The sequence below is a fragment of the Prionailurus viverrinus genome, chromosome E2 (assembly GCF_022837055.1).
Source record: "Prionailurus viverrinus isolate Anna chromosome E2, UM_Priviv_1.0, whole genome shotgun sequence".
NCBI classification, from domain to species: domain Eukaryota; kingdom Metazoa; phylum Chordata; class Mammalia; order Carnivora; family Felidae; genus Prionailurus; species Prionailurus viverrinus.
In genome coordinates this window covers 54,466,582-54,480,174 of record NC_062575.1, presented here as the reverse complement: position 1 = coordinate 54,480,174, position 13,593 = coordinate 54,466,582, and the positions used below count along the sequence as shown (strand labels likewise).

Here is a 13,593-nt window from a genome sequence, read left to right as displayed (position 1 = left end):
TCTGAGCTGAGCATGGGGCCTGCTTAAGATCCACTCTCTCTTGGCGCGCCTGGGTGACACAGTTGGTTCAGCGTCCGACTTTGGCTCAGGTCATGAGCCCCCACGTCAGGCTCTGTGCTGACAGCTCAGAGCCTGGAGCCTGCTTCAGATTCTGTGTCTCCCTCTCTCTCCACTCTGCCCCTCCCCTACTCGTGCTCTCTCTCTCCTTAAAAAAAAAAAAAAAAAAAAAAAAATTCTCTCTCTCTCTCCCCGGCTCACACACTCTACCTCTAAAAATAAAATAAATCTTCAAAAAAAAGGGTGGTGTTCCGGGTGCCCCGTGTAGGAAGATCATAGCTTTCGTTTGGAAATAGCTGGAAAGACTTCATGGCCATCAACACAGGAGTAACTGGAATGCATAAATCATGCAACAGGAAAACAAAATGTAATTAGCTGGAATCATATCTGTAGATATCCTCAAGTCTGCAAGTATGATCAGGTGACACACACTTGTAGGTGCTCCAAAGAAATATTTCTAAAAAGAATGAATTGGCTCTTTCCTCAAGTTATAAGCCAGACAGAGAGAGAGAGAGAGAGAGATCTGAGCCAAATCTCCTACTTATTTATTTTTTGAAAGTTTATTTATTTATTTTGAGAGAAGAGAGAGACACACACAGCGCGAGTGGGGAAGGGGCAGGGAGAGAGGGAGAGAGAGAGAATCCCAACCAGGCTCTGCACTGTCAGCACAGAGCCCGATGAGGGGCTCAAAGTCACAAACCACGAGATCTCATATGACCTGAGCCCACATCGAGATGCTCAACCGCCTGAGCCACCCGGGCGCCCCCAAATCTCCTACTTACAACTCTAGTTCTCAAGATAAAGGACAAACCATTGAATACTTGAAAAAGTCTTTAATGTGAAAAAATTTAAAACAATTTCTTTTTGGCAGAAACAGGCAGGGCAACCCACCCCACAACCCTGAGTGGAACAGGAAGGTTTGGCAAAGCACAGGAAGAGCATAGAGACATGAGGTCTAATCTGGTAGCAGCTTCTGAGGAAGATCTCAGTCCAGGGGTAAGTTCAAGTCCACGGGTGAAATGGCCAGGATGCCCTCCTGGAGGGGAAAAGTGGAAGAACCCGTGAGCATTCACGCAAAGAGCCTGCCCTCCATTCACCATGGCATCTACGCCAGCCCAGCGGGAGCAGAGACAGGGAAGGCAAGGAACCAGACAGGGCGGGTGGACAGGGATCCAAAGAAAGGATCAGAGACCCCTGGGTGGATGGGGACGGAGTCCTAGAAAAAGGGAAGGAAAACAAAGCCCCAGGGTGGAGAGTAGACAGAGAGACAGGGAACAGAGACTCAGAGAAGGGGAACAGTCCTGGGGTTTTAACAATTAAGAGCCTTGGCTTTGTGTCAAAGTCCTAATTCCCATCCTCTGCATGAGGGACTTTCCCGGAGTCTCCATAAAAGCAGGAAAAAATCCAAATCCCATGAGGTGGTTGTGGGGATTACGTGGAATCATTCCACTAAAGTCCTTGGCGGTGCACGCGGCCAAAAAATAAAAACAATTTCGCATAACAAACAAGCTTCGGCACCGAGCTCCAGACACGGTATCCACTGTCCCCTCCACCCTCATCTCCTCCCTGAGCCAGCTCAGTCACCTACCTCCTCCGAACTCCCTAGAACTCCCTACTTCCGGCTCGCCCTCTACGGTATTCCCCCAGGCGGCCGCCAGAGGGCGCAGGTTAACACCTAAGTGAGCTAGCGTCCCTCTGCCCGGAGGGCTCTAGGGGGCCCCAAGCTCACAGATCCCCGCAGGATCTGGTCGCCCCTTCTGTTGTCATCCCTTCGCTCACCCTCCTGAAGCGCTACTGGCCTCCTCTCTCTACTGGCTCCTCAAACACATCTGGCCAGCTCCTGCCACTCTGTGAGGCAATGGTTACATTCTGAGAGCAGGGCACACATCGTTCTGTCACTGAATCCCCACAGCCAAGAGGTAGGTAAGTGAACGGTGCCCGTTGGGCAGGGGCCGGGGGGGGGGGGGGGGGGGACTGATGCTCAGGTAGCTGGGGACAGTTGCCAAGGTCACACTGCCAGCACACTGGAGCCCAATCCAGCTCTGAGCCTGACACTGGATTTAAAGCAGTGAGTAAGGTTGCTAAGATTCCCAGGTCTTGTGAAGCTGATACGTCAGGGGCAAGAGAAAACAACAAATAAAAGGAAATAATAAGTCAAACAAGTGACTTCTGCCATCTGGAAGCAGCTGTCCTATAGAAGGAGGTAAAGCAACAAAGAAGGAAAGGAAGTGGGTGGGTGGGTATGGAGGTGGCCTCAGCTTTAAATGAGGACCCAGGGAGGCCTCACTGCGGGTAACCCCCGAAGGGAGCAGAGGAAACCAGGCAGGGGGCTATCCAGGCAAGTGCATTCTGGCAGGCAGTGTCAGAGAAGCAGTCACCAGGTAATCAAGCAAATGCCTACAGGGTGCCAAAGATGATCCCATTTTAGTCTTGACGATAACCCTCTGGGACAGGTACTTCTACTCTCCCCGTTTGACAGATGAGGAAACCAAGGCCCAGGAAGGGGCCTTACTTGCTTCCCACTCATAACTGTTAACGTTTGCCAGCATGGTTTAAGCGAGGCATGGGGTCTGCACGGATCACCTACTACTGGTGTACAGAAGGCGCGCAATGGACACGGAACAGATGAATAGTAGGGCTCCGAGAACACGCGTGAGGTCTGAAAAGAAGGCGAAGAAGCCACCCCCCTACCACACAGACACAAGTTACAAGTGGGTAAAGGGAGGCCAAGAGAAGCTTTGGCAGCTCACCCAGCCCCCGTGGGCCTGGATCCAGGGCGCGAAGCTGTGCACGTGCTCCACGCTGAGTCCGGCCAGGGTGCCCCCCAGCCCGGCCACGCGGCGGCTCAGCTCCATGGCCAGGGCCAGGCGGGCCAGGGGCTCCGGGGAAGGCGGAGGGGGCCCAGGGCAGGGCAAGGAGGGGCGTGCGCGACGGGGCAGAGGGCTGCTCTCCCGGCAGGAGAACAGCTCCACTAGGCGGGCGAAGGAGCCCGCGGAGAGGCGGGCCAGCTTTCCGCGCAGGGCGGGGTCCAAGGCCAGCTGTGGGGTGGGGAAGAGAAGAGGCCGGGTCTGCCTCGGTTGTGCCCCCGTGGCCAGCCAATAGGAGGATAGGAGGCGTGGCTTCTTGAAACGAGTGCGTTTGCTACTAATAATGTGAGCCACGCCCCATCCATCACACCAGCCAATCATAAACGAGCCTCTGATCTCTGCCAAACCACTCCTAGGAAAGTGGACGAGAAGTTAAGGCAAGGCCTGGACAGCCAATGAGGGCCAAGTCCCTCTTAGCCGAGTTCTAGAATGTTAATCTTATAGCCACGCCCCCTTAGGGGTTCCCTGAGAGCACCTGAGGCCAGGCTAGTGCCTGCAACCTTGCCTTCCACCATACAATACTACAGGATTATACACTGCCCAAGTTCCTGAGCCAATCAAGGTCCGTGACAGTCATAAGCCAGACCTCCTCCGCAGTCATTTCCCTTCACATTCTAAGTCATGCCCCTCTATAGTTAACAAGGGCTTCAGATTTTTTAAGTTTTATTTTTAAGTAGTCTCTACACCCAAAATGGGGCTCAAACTCACAATCCCGAGATCAAGAGATGCATGCTCTTCCGACTGAGCCAGTCAGGCGCCCCCAGGGTTTCAGATTTCAGACAGCCCTCTCCAAACCAACCCCCCTCCCACCACCATACAGTCCCTAACTCCTTAACTGGTCTCAGTCAGTTTCAGAGATCTAGTTTGGAATGGCCACACCTCTTCTCTCTAGGCCACGCCCCTCTGGCGATGAATGCAAACCAGTTTAAAACACTATCCTGACCCTAACTAACTGTGGCTCAACACGTAGTGGAGAAACTTAGCACGTCTGACTCCATATTGCTTCTATTTCCCTTACTGCTGTGACCTTTAATTTAGAAACTTCTGCTTAGCCCTGCACGTAGGCACGTTGCAGCTAAGATTTGCAAAGACCATATTTTACCCGAAATCTGCCTCACCATAGGAGATAAGGAAGGTACCTACAGGGGTCCCTGGGTAGCTCAGTCAGTTAAGCATCTGACTCTTGATTTTGGCTCAGGTCGTGATCTCACAGTTCATGGGTTCGAGCCCCGTGTGAGGAGCCTGTTGGGGATTCTCTCTCTCTCTCTCTCTCTCTCTCTCTCTCTCACATCCTCCCCCACTTGTGCTCTCTCTCTCTCTCTCTCAAAACAAATAAATTTTTAAAAATTTTTTAACATTTATTCAATTTTGAGAAAGAGAGACAGAGCATGAGTAGGGGAGGGGCAGAGAGAGAGGGGAACACAGAATCCGAAGTAGGCTCCAGGCTCTACGCTGTCAGCACACAGCCCGACGTGGGGCTCAAACTCACGAACTGTGAAATCATGACCTGATTTAACCAACTGACCCACCCAGGCACCCTCAACTTTTTTTCAAAAGGAAGGTACCTACAGAAATGACCATGCTATGTATGAGATTTACAGGAATGACATGACCAGTTTCCTGTACACAAAGATCAACTGACCAAGGACAAAAAACAGTTACACAACCTCCCTCCGTTATCTACAGATGTCAGTCACCCTTTGACTCCCAACCCCCTCCTGCTTCCCCCCCAATCCCAACATAAAAGAGGCCCAATCTCATGCTGAGGGAGATTGCTGTTTGGGTGGGTAGTCTGCCCGGTTTGCTCCTTTTCCAAATAAAGTCACTTTCCTTACCCCATATCTTGCCTCTCGACTTATTGGCCTGTGGTGCTGTGAGCAGAATGAGTGTGGACTTGATTGCAAACCCTACACTGAAGGCTAGTCCCACCCTCTCCTCACTTGACCGTCTAAAGAGAATACAGATCCAGCTTTGGATCCCAGGGCCCAACCATCCCGCGATTCCTATCTTAGCTAAGGGTGGAAGAGACCGCCCATCACCTTCTGGTTGATGACGTCTGCCTCTTCCTCCAGCAGGGCCACCAGCTTCCGCAGCAGGGCTTCCTTCTCTGTGGGTGGGGGACCCTGTAACTCTGGGGGGACAGAAGAGAATTCGGCTGGGAGCAGAACTCTGCCAACCCTTCCACCCTCCTCCTTCTCCAGGGCCCCTGTGTACCTCACCTGGGCTAGGTGGGGATCTCAGTTGCTCCTGGACCAGCTGTTCTAGCCGCTGGGCCACCAGAGCATAGAAATCCGGAGTAGCTGGGCCTGGGGTGAAAAGAGCCAATGATGGATCTCCGGGACATGGGGAAGTCATGGATTCTCTCCGTGTCCCCACCGCCTTGCCAGGTAGCAACGATCTCCATTTCACAATGGGGTAAACTGAGGCCCAGTGAGCACACTTGGCAAAAGACCTTTGTACTTTCCATTTTATGGTGTCCCCCCCCACCACCCCGCCAACTGGACTGAGAATGTTAGAGCTGAACTAGACTTTGAAGATTATCCCAACCAAGGAAACAAACACAGGGTGCTCCAGCTATTATCACTCTATCCCTTGCTGGTTTCAAGTGTCATCAGCTGGTCACAGGACTCTTCTCCCCAGCTGCGAAATCCTTTTCAAGCTAGCTCTCCCAGTAGCCATTACTAGTCTATCCAGGCTCACATACGAGAGGAAAGAAACCTTCTGGTTATTCTTGATCAAGTCCAATGACACCTCCCCCCACTCCCCTCATTCCTACTTTGCTAGTGGAGAAAAATAGGAGCAAGGAAGAAAAGGAATGTCTCAGAGACCTGTAACTAAATATCCAGGGAATTGTGTTTGAATGCCAGGTCTCCTGCCTCCCTACTGGGGATACTGGTGGGCTACAAAGTCCTAGGGAGAGGGAAGCATGCATGGAAGGAGAGAGATAACAGATAGAAAGGGACCAAGAGTTCTCCTGAAGCCAGCTCACAGAATGGACAGACAATGTAACTGGGGGCAGGGGGAGCACAGAATGGGGAGGGTAGTCCCCACTCAGCTCCCCCTTTGAGCTGAATGATCTTGGACTAGCTCATCCTTTCCATCTGTAAGAATCAAAGCTCCTGGCCCTGCCAGTTCATGGGTGATCTAGGGAAAAGCTCTTACCAGGCTCTGAAACATAGCATGGGCGGAGGGGCAGGGAGCAAGGCCGAGGGGACTCAGGAGGAACTGCTCCTCGCCCCAGGGGGCAGGGAAGACATCTTCGAAGACGGCTCAGGAAATCTGTTGGCTCCTCCTGGGCAGGACTCCTGGGGAAGGGGACCTCAGAGAGTGACCCCGGAGGCTCCTTGCAAGCAGTCCCTTTTTCCTCCCACTGAAGGCCTCTCACTGCAACCCCAGGGACAAGGAATAGAGCCAGATATAAAGAGAGGGGAGTGCAGGCAGGCTGAGACCAGGCGCAAGAGTCAGAGGGGGGGCCCCGCCCCAAATGCAGGCCCCTGAGGGAGGAGGGCAGCTCCTCTTACCTGGGTGGGGTTGGAATGGGGGACCCGGCGGCCTCACCTCGCCTAAAGAAGGCCGCTAGGACTCTCAGCGTGTCCTCCCGGAGCCCCAGCTCTTCCGAGCCTGCCATGGGGGCACCTGTGAAAGAGGGAACTGGGGGATGGACTCCAGGGTTGCACTGCATTGGAGGATTGGGGCCCAAATGCCTAATCCCTGAATAAGGAGAGGATCAGGACTCGTGAGTCCCCAAGGGAGGAAGGGGCCGAGAGTCCGAATTTCCAAGTCCTTTAGGGGAGTTAGGGCCTGGGGACCCAGATTCTTGAGTCCTCGGAGAGAGAAGAGGGATGAGGAGGAAGACTCCTTGATGCTTGGAGAGGAAGAGGCTGGGGACCCGGATTCGTGGGTCTAAGGGAGGAAGGCACTGGGAGCTGGACTCTTGAGTTTTCGGAGAAGGGGGATGGGGAATCTGGATTCTTCAGTCTGAGAGAGACGAGAACTTGGGGCTCCGACTTCTGGGTTCTGAAGGCAGATACCAAGCTTCTCAAGCTTTTAGAGAATCGGGAACTACGAATCCCAGCAGGCTTCATGGCAAACCTTCCCCGCGTTCCGCGCTAGCTCGCCGCGCAGCCGGCCTGGGAAGTGTAGTTCCACTATCTGACTGAGGCTGGCATCTTGGGGACTCGGGACGCGTGGATGTCGGGGAAGCGGGACCGAGGTGCCCGCTCCTAGATCCCGGCCTCTCCCCTCCTCACCCCAGCCCCCGCGAACGGCCGGCTTACCTGGTGCCGGGAGCCACCTCCCCCTCCTCCTTCAGTGGACTTGGGTAAACTTTTAGAAGTTCAACTTTCCCGCGCCTGCGCAGTGGGTCGGGTTGGTGCCGGCCCTGTCGCCCAAGGGGCGGTGCGCGGGATGCCCACCTAATTTGCATGTGACGTTCCCAGCATTCCCTTGGCCGGAAGACCTTAAAAGGTATGGTTGGGAAGGGGTGGGGGGGACGTCCGGGCTCTTGGTGCCGCCTCTGGCTCAGGAGTCTGTCAACCATCTGAACGTAAAGTTTTTATTTCGTGAAATCGATAGAAAAAGAAAGGGCCACTGCTCTGAAGCTCAGCTGACGAGAAGGAGGGTGTGCAGCTGCAAGTTCGAGAGCTATCGGACCCCAAAAGCAGGGGTGGGTCCTAGCACTCTGCGCGCCGAGACCCTCTGCGTAGGTAGCAGGGCGGGGAGGGGGGGGGGCGGGTAGCTGGGGAATTGGTGACGTCCGGAGTGAGAAATGGGTGAAAGGATGGGTCTACCCTGATAGCACAGAGGGGCACTGTGTACTCCAGGGAAAGTGAAGCAAAGAGGAGAAAAAGTGAAGCAACCCGGTGCTGGAGGTCGGCTGTAAAAACAAAACAAAACAAAACAAAACAAACAAAAGAAAAAAGTAGCGGGGCGCGAGGAGGTTGCGGAGATCGGAGGCGTCTGCACTAGGGGATGAAAGGAAGAGTGGACCCAGAAAATGGAAGGCAGTCCACTCTATGAAGTGTGTGTGTGTGTGTGTGTGTGTGTGTGTGTGTGTGTGTGTGTTGGGGGGGGTGCCCTAGAGGAGGGAGGCTGTTTGGGGGGGGGGGATGTGGATGGAGGGTCTACGATGGAAATGGGGGAGGGGCTCTTCTGTGGGGGAATTGTAGGAGGGGTCAACAACAGGGATAAATACGGGAGGTAGAGATCTACAAGTGAATAGCGTCTGCACTGAAATAACTAGGGGAGGCTCTACCTTGGAAGTGGAGGTGACTGCGTTGGGTGATGTGGGGGAGGGGAGAGGAGAAAAGGGTTTATAACGGAAGAGGGAAGGTTCTACGCTGGCGGAATTGAGGAGGTAGAGGGCCCGGACAGAAGCAGCTAGAGAAAGGAGGTCGGGGGGGGGGGTGTCTCGAATTGGGGAGCCTCTCCGGAGGATGAAAAAGAAGGGCTCTTATGTTGTACCCAGGAAAATATACGTGAGGGACCCTGCACCGCGGTCCCGTGAGAGAGAGAGGTCTGGGTGTGGCACCCTCAGGCCACATGGGCCCCCAGCCCACGAACTGCTCTCTAAGCGCAGGCCGAACCATGGGTACCCAAAAGCCGCGGATCCTGCCCTGGCTGAAGTTGCAGCTGGACTTGGGGCGGCTGGAGGGGGTGGCCTGGCTGGACGAGAGTCGCACGCGCTTCCGCATCCCGTGGAAGCACGGCTTGCGCCAGGATGCCCAGCAGGAGGACTTCGGCATCTTCCAGGTGAGTGAGCTTCCCGGACGCCCGAAACCCTGAGCTGCCAGCCAGGCGGGATGGACTCCCAGGGGGTGGAGCCGGGAAAGCGGGGTTAGCACGCCTGTGATCGGCCCGAGCTGACGCTGGCAGTTGGAGGTGGGTGGAGTTAGGACAGGACCCGGCCGGGTTATCGGTGCCGGGGTTATCGGTGTCGACCGCAGGCAATGTTGGAGCGGCCAGTTTCCGGGAAAAGAACCGGAAAAGCGGGGTAATTTCTCGAAGGAAATGCATCCTGGGGGATTCAGAGCTCGCAGAGGGCGGGGGGCTTGGTCATAGAATTCTGGGGGCGGGGCTTGGAACCTTAGAGGCGAGACTTGGCCCCCAAGCTGAGGTGATGCCCCACCAAGTTAGAATATACCAGTGGTGCGGTACCCCGGGTTAGAGTGTGAGGGGGCGGGGTTATTACAGGGTATCCTGGGGCAGGTTGGTGGCAGAGTTAGACACCCAGTAGGACCTGGAAGTTTGGCTTAGAAAGCAAAGGTTTTCAAGGCGCCTGAGTGGCTCAGTGGGTTGAGCATCAGACTTCAGCTCAGGTCATGATCTCGAGGTTGGGGAGTTGGAGCCTCATATTGGGCTTAGTGCTGTCAGCACAGAGCCTGCTCTCCCCTGCCGGGTTTACACTGTCTCTCAAAAAACAAAACAAAAAAGTAAAACATTAAAAATTAAAAAAAAAAAGAAAGCAAAGGTTTTCAAGAAGTGAAGATAGGGGATCTTGGGGTGCAGACAAGCCAAGGGAATCCTGGAACCTTGCCAGGTTAGAGCGTGCCAGGTTAGAACGTTGGGGCAGGGGGTCTTAGTCACCCTCGCTATCCTGGTCAACTGGATCCCCAGGCCTGGGCCGAGGCCAGCGGCGCCTACACTCCTGGAAAGGATAAACCTGATCTGCCCACCTGGAAGAGGAATTTCCGATCGGCCCTGAACCGGAAGGAGGTGTTGCGTTTAGCTGAGGACCGGAGCAAGGACCCCCACGACCCCCACAAGGTCTATGAGTTTGTGAACTCAGGTGTGCCAGAAATGGGGCTTCACGTGGAGGGGTGGGATTTTGAGTGTCCCCGACACCCTTCTCCACTTACCACCTTCCTTGACAGGAGCTGGGGACTTTCCTGAGTTGGACACCTCTCCAGATACCAATAGCAGATGCAGTCCCTCTGACACCCAGGTCAGAACGCATCCCGACCCTCCTGCCCTCCTGTCTCTGGCCCGTCTTTCTCTCTGTCCCCATGGCCTTGTTCAGGCTTCCTTTTCTCCCCCTGGACCTTCGCCTCCGTCTTCCTCCTGAGCCTCCCTTCTCTCCCCTGCGGTCCATTCCCAAACTGAGCTAAAGCTGACCCTGTCCCTCCCCTGCTCATAGCCCTGCCATGGTTTCCTGGCATCCTCAGGAGAAAATTCCGTTTTCACCAGGCATTTAAGGCCCTAATATACCTTCCCAGTTTCATAGCTTCCCTTGCTATTTAGGGTACCCTCAGCCTCCTGGGAACCCAGAACCACCCTCCCCTTGGTCTTGCTGATGTCTGCGTTGGGGTAGGTCCCCCTCTGAAGTCGTGTCCAGCCTTCTCTGCCCAGGTCTTGCTGGCACAGGGCCAGATCCTGGGGCCAGATTTAGCCACTCCCCTTGGGCTGGCAGTAGACCCAGCATATAGCAGAGCATGTATTTTGCCATTCTGTGCCCACGGTGGTCTCCCACCCCCACCCGCAACTGGAAGCCCCTTGAGGGCAAAGCTCAGCTGTGACTCCTCTCTGGGTCCCTACACTGCTGGGCACAAAGGCCTGGTCTATATGGCGTCTCCAGAAAAGGCTGTGGAAATGCCTGGGTCCTTTTCTTTTTTTCCTTCTCTCCAGGAAGACATACTGGAGGAGTTACTGAGTGACATGGCCTTGGCCCCATTCCCAGGTGGGGGGCCCTCGAGCCTGCCTATGGTCCCTGAGGAGACCCCTCCATTCTTGCTGAGCCCCAGCGTAGACATCCCTGCCCCCTGCCCAAACCTGCAGCCCCCGGAAAACCCACTGAGGCGGCTGTTGGTGCCTGAGGAAGGTGAGCGCCGACTCTAGGGTGGGAGGGGCTGGGGCGATGGACCCCCTTATGCTCACTCAATCCCCCTCCCCCTTCATGTCGCTGCTGCCGCTGCTCAGAATGGGAGTTCGAGCTGACTGCCTTCTACCGGGGCCGCCAAGTCTTCCAGCAGACTGCCCTCTGCCCGGGGGGCCTGCGGCTGGTGGCGTCAGATGCAGACCAGACGCTGCCTGGACAGCCAATAATCCTGCCAGACCCCGGGGTGTCGCTGACGGACAGGGGCGTGATGGGCTATGTGAGGCGTGTGCTGAGCTGCCTCGGTGGGGGGCTAGCTCTGTGGAGGGTGGGACAGCGGCTCTGCGCCCGGAGGCTGGGGCACTGTCACACGTACTGGGCCTTGGGCGAGGAGCTCCTCCCTGACAGTGGCCACGGGCCCAGCGGCGAGGTCCCCAAGGATGAGGAAGGAGACGTGTTCGACCTGAAGCCCTTCGTGGCAGGTGAGTGAGGCAGGGCCTTAGCTCTGCTGTGGAAAGAGCGTACCCCAATGGTTCAGAACTCTGAGGTCCGGAATGGAATTCAGAGGACTGAACTTCGGCCTGGGGCAAAAAGACTGGATTGCTCTGAGTCTGTCGGAGAAGGGTCTCCTCTGCCTGGAGCCGGTAGGCGGCCGGGGGCGCGGTGTGCGGAAGTGCTCAAGGAATTACCTGCCACAGTCATCACGATCACCAGTTATTAATACTTACCAGGATAGGGGGCCAGAGAGATGCAGGAGAGAGAGGTCCTTCAGAGCTTTGCTGTCTGATAGATAATGTCTGCAGTGCTGGAAACGCTGTGTGTGTGCGCTGTCGGGCGTGGTACCCGCTAGCGGTGTGTGTGTGTGGCTACTCAGTACTTAGAGGAGGCCAATGCAACGGAGGAAGGGACTTTTAAATGTTGACTTTAATTAGTCACAACTTAAATGTGAATGGCCACAGGGGCTACTGGCTCCTATCAGGAGAGGGTGGCCTTGGGGGGTTGAAGAGCAGTTAAAACTGCCAACCACCTGGGCCTCCAGAATCCTGGAACGTCCCTGCGGGAGCGCGCTCCTGTCCCAAGGTGGGGGGGGAGGGGGGGGGCGGTGCACATCTTCCAGCCCCACCCCATGGGAGGAGGAATGTTTAAGATTGTGCCACCACTGTGGGGACTTGGCCCAGATCAGCGGCCATCTGGTCATGGTGGTGTAGGGATGTTGGGCTTCAGGTCAGGGATGAAGGTGAGGCTGTTTGTTACTCAGGTCTGGGGGGCAGGGAGGGGGAAGGGGAGGGTCTTCTTCCCATGCCTCACTAAGCTCTCGGGCCTCCAGAACTGATTGCCTTCATTGAAGGAAGCGGACACTCACCACGCTACACCCTCTGGTTCTGCGTTGGGGAGCCATGGCCCCAGGACCAGCCGTGGATCAAGAAGCTCGTGATGGTCAAGGTGCTGCGGGCCTGGGCTCCTGGAGCTAAAGGGGGGGGGATCTTAACAAAGGGCAGAGGAGCTACAAGTCCCAGAAGCCCCTCTGAAAAACTACAACTTCCAAGAGTCTCTGCAACCACCAGATTCTCATCCAGAGGAGCTTCTGGGTGTCCCTCTCTTCTCCTCACCCCTACAACCTGTTTTGAACTCTCAAAACCATGTGGAAGTCGGTGGACTACGAGTCCTCACAGTCTCTGTGAGGAACCACAGCTCCTAGGAGTCCTTCTGACCACAAGCTGCTCAGCCCTAGCTTCTGGGAACCCCTCCAGCACCTCAGCCCTAGGAAACTTCTTGGACCTCTGGTGGTTGTGGTTATAGGGAAAACTACAACTTCCGGCCGCCCTGGGCCAAATAGTTCACCCGGAGTTACAGTGTAGGGGCTGCTGGGAGTTGTAGTCCACTCAACCCTACCCCTGCCCGTGAACCAGGTGGAGTGTTTTCCCTGACCGGTTTCCCCCCCACTTCCTGCAGGTTGTTCCCACTTGTCTCAGGGCCCTGCTGGACATGGCACGGTCAGGGGGCGCCTCCTCACTGGAGACCACCGTGGACCTGCACATCTCCAACAGCTACCCACTCTCCCTCACCTCGGACCAGTACAAGGCCTACCTCCAGGACCTGGTCGAAGACATGGATTTCTAGGTCACTGGGGAGATCTGACCCCTCACGCCTCATGGACGATGGCCTCTTGTGCCCTCACCTTGGCCAATAAACTGTTTCTTACCACTGTCACCACTTGTGTGTCTGGTATTCAGGGTCTCCGGGCTAGCCCTGACGCAGGCCAGGCATTATTCCTTCTTAGGGCATCAGCTGACCCCTCTGTGCAACCCACAACCCAGATGCTCACTGCCCAAGGACCAGACACTGCAGGGGCAGCTGATACTGGTCACCTCCTTTCCCCTTCCCAGGGACCTGGTGAGGAGGTGTGACAGTCACCTCCGTTTTATAGACCAAGACACTGAGGCTTGGCGAAGAGCAAAAGTCAGACAGTAGGAAACACAGGACGGGTTAGAAACCAGGCTGGATTCCAGGGTTGCTGCTCTGCGAGGGAGGCCCCAGGGCAGAATCTAGAACCTCTGTCTCGTTTATAAACAGTTCAGGCCCCTGTCCAGTAAGCAGAGAGCCTTGTCCTGTTGGCTGGGGGCACCTCGGGTCCCCTCCCAGCTCCTGCCAGGTGACCTCTGGCCCTGGACTCCCTGCTGCGTGGGGCTGGAGCAGGCAGTCGTAAAGGAGCTCGGTGCCCCAGCCCTGAAGCCCGCCCACTCCGGTGACCCAGGCCTACTACCTCTCCTCACCACGTCTGGGTTCTGGGTAATGTGGACTGACGAAGGCCAGTGTGGCCCGGACTCACTGTGTGGCCCTTGCCGCTCTGTGCCTCAG

At 55.7% G+C, this 13,593-nt stretch overlaps 2 protein-coding genes across 6 annotated transcripts; one reads left to right on the top strand and one right to left on the bottom strand.

Moving 5' to 3' along the window:
- Nucleotides 1-870: 870 nt before the first annotated feature.
- BCL2L12 (BCL2 like 12) lies at nt 871-7,341 on the bottom strand. The gene is made up of 7 exons (XM_047836282.1): nt 7,202-7,341; nt 6,446-6,560; nt 6,087-6,229; nt 5,144-5,230; nt 4,964-5,055; nt 2,808-3,095; nt 871-1,093 (listed from the first exon to the last, which is right to left on the bottom strand). Exons 2-7 carry the CDS (start codon nt 6,550-6,552, stop codon nt 1,043-1,045), a joined length of 768 nt encoding a protein of 255 aa, XP_047692238.1. The 5' UTR covers nt 6,553-6,560; nt 7,202-7,341; the 3' UTR covers nt 871-1,042.
- Nucleotides 7,342-7,431: 90 nt separating this feature from the next.
- On the top strand, nt 7,432-12,945 carry IRF3 (interferon regulatory factor 3). 5 transcript variants are annotated; one of them, XM_047836280.1, is made up of 8 exons: nt 7,438-7,626; nt 8,503-8,675; nt 9,540-9,711; nt 9,797-9,867; nt 10,548-10,740; nt 10,839-11,216; nt 12,062-12,177; nt 12,688-12,945. In XM_047836280.1, the coding sequence occupies exons 2-8, from the start codon at nt 8,511-8,513 to the stop codon at nt 12,853-12,855; spliced, it is 1,263 nt and encodes a 420-aa protein (XP_047692236.1). In that variant the 5' UTR covers nt 7,438-7,626; nt 8,503-8,510; the 3' UTR covers nt 12,856-12,945. The 5 variants fall into 5 exon arrangements, with proteins under 5 accessions (XP_047692235.1, XP_047692234.1, XP_047692233.1 ...); XM_047836279.1 differs by having other exon boundaries at nt 7,432-7,630; nt 12,062-12,830; XM_047836278.1 differs by having other exon boundaries at nt 7,433-7,590; nt 12,062-12,830.
- Nucleotides 12,946-13,593: the final 648 nt, after the last annotated feature.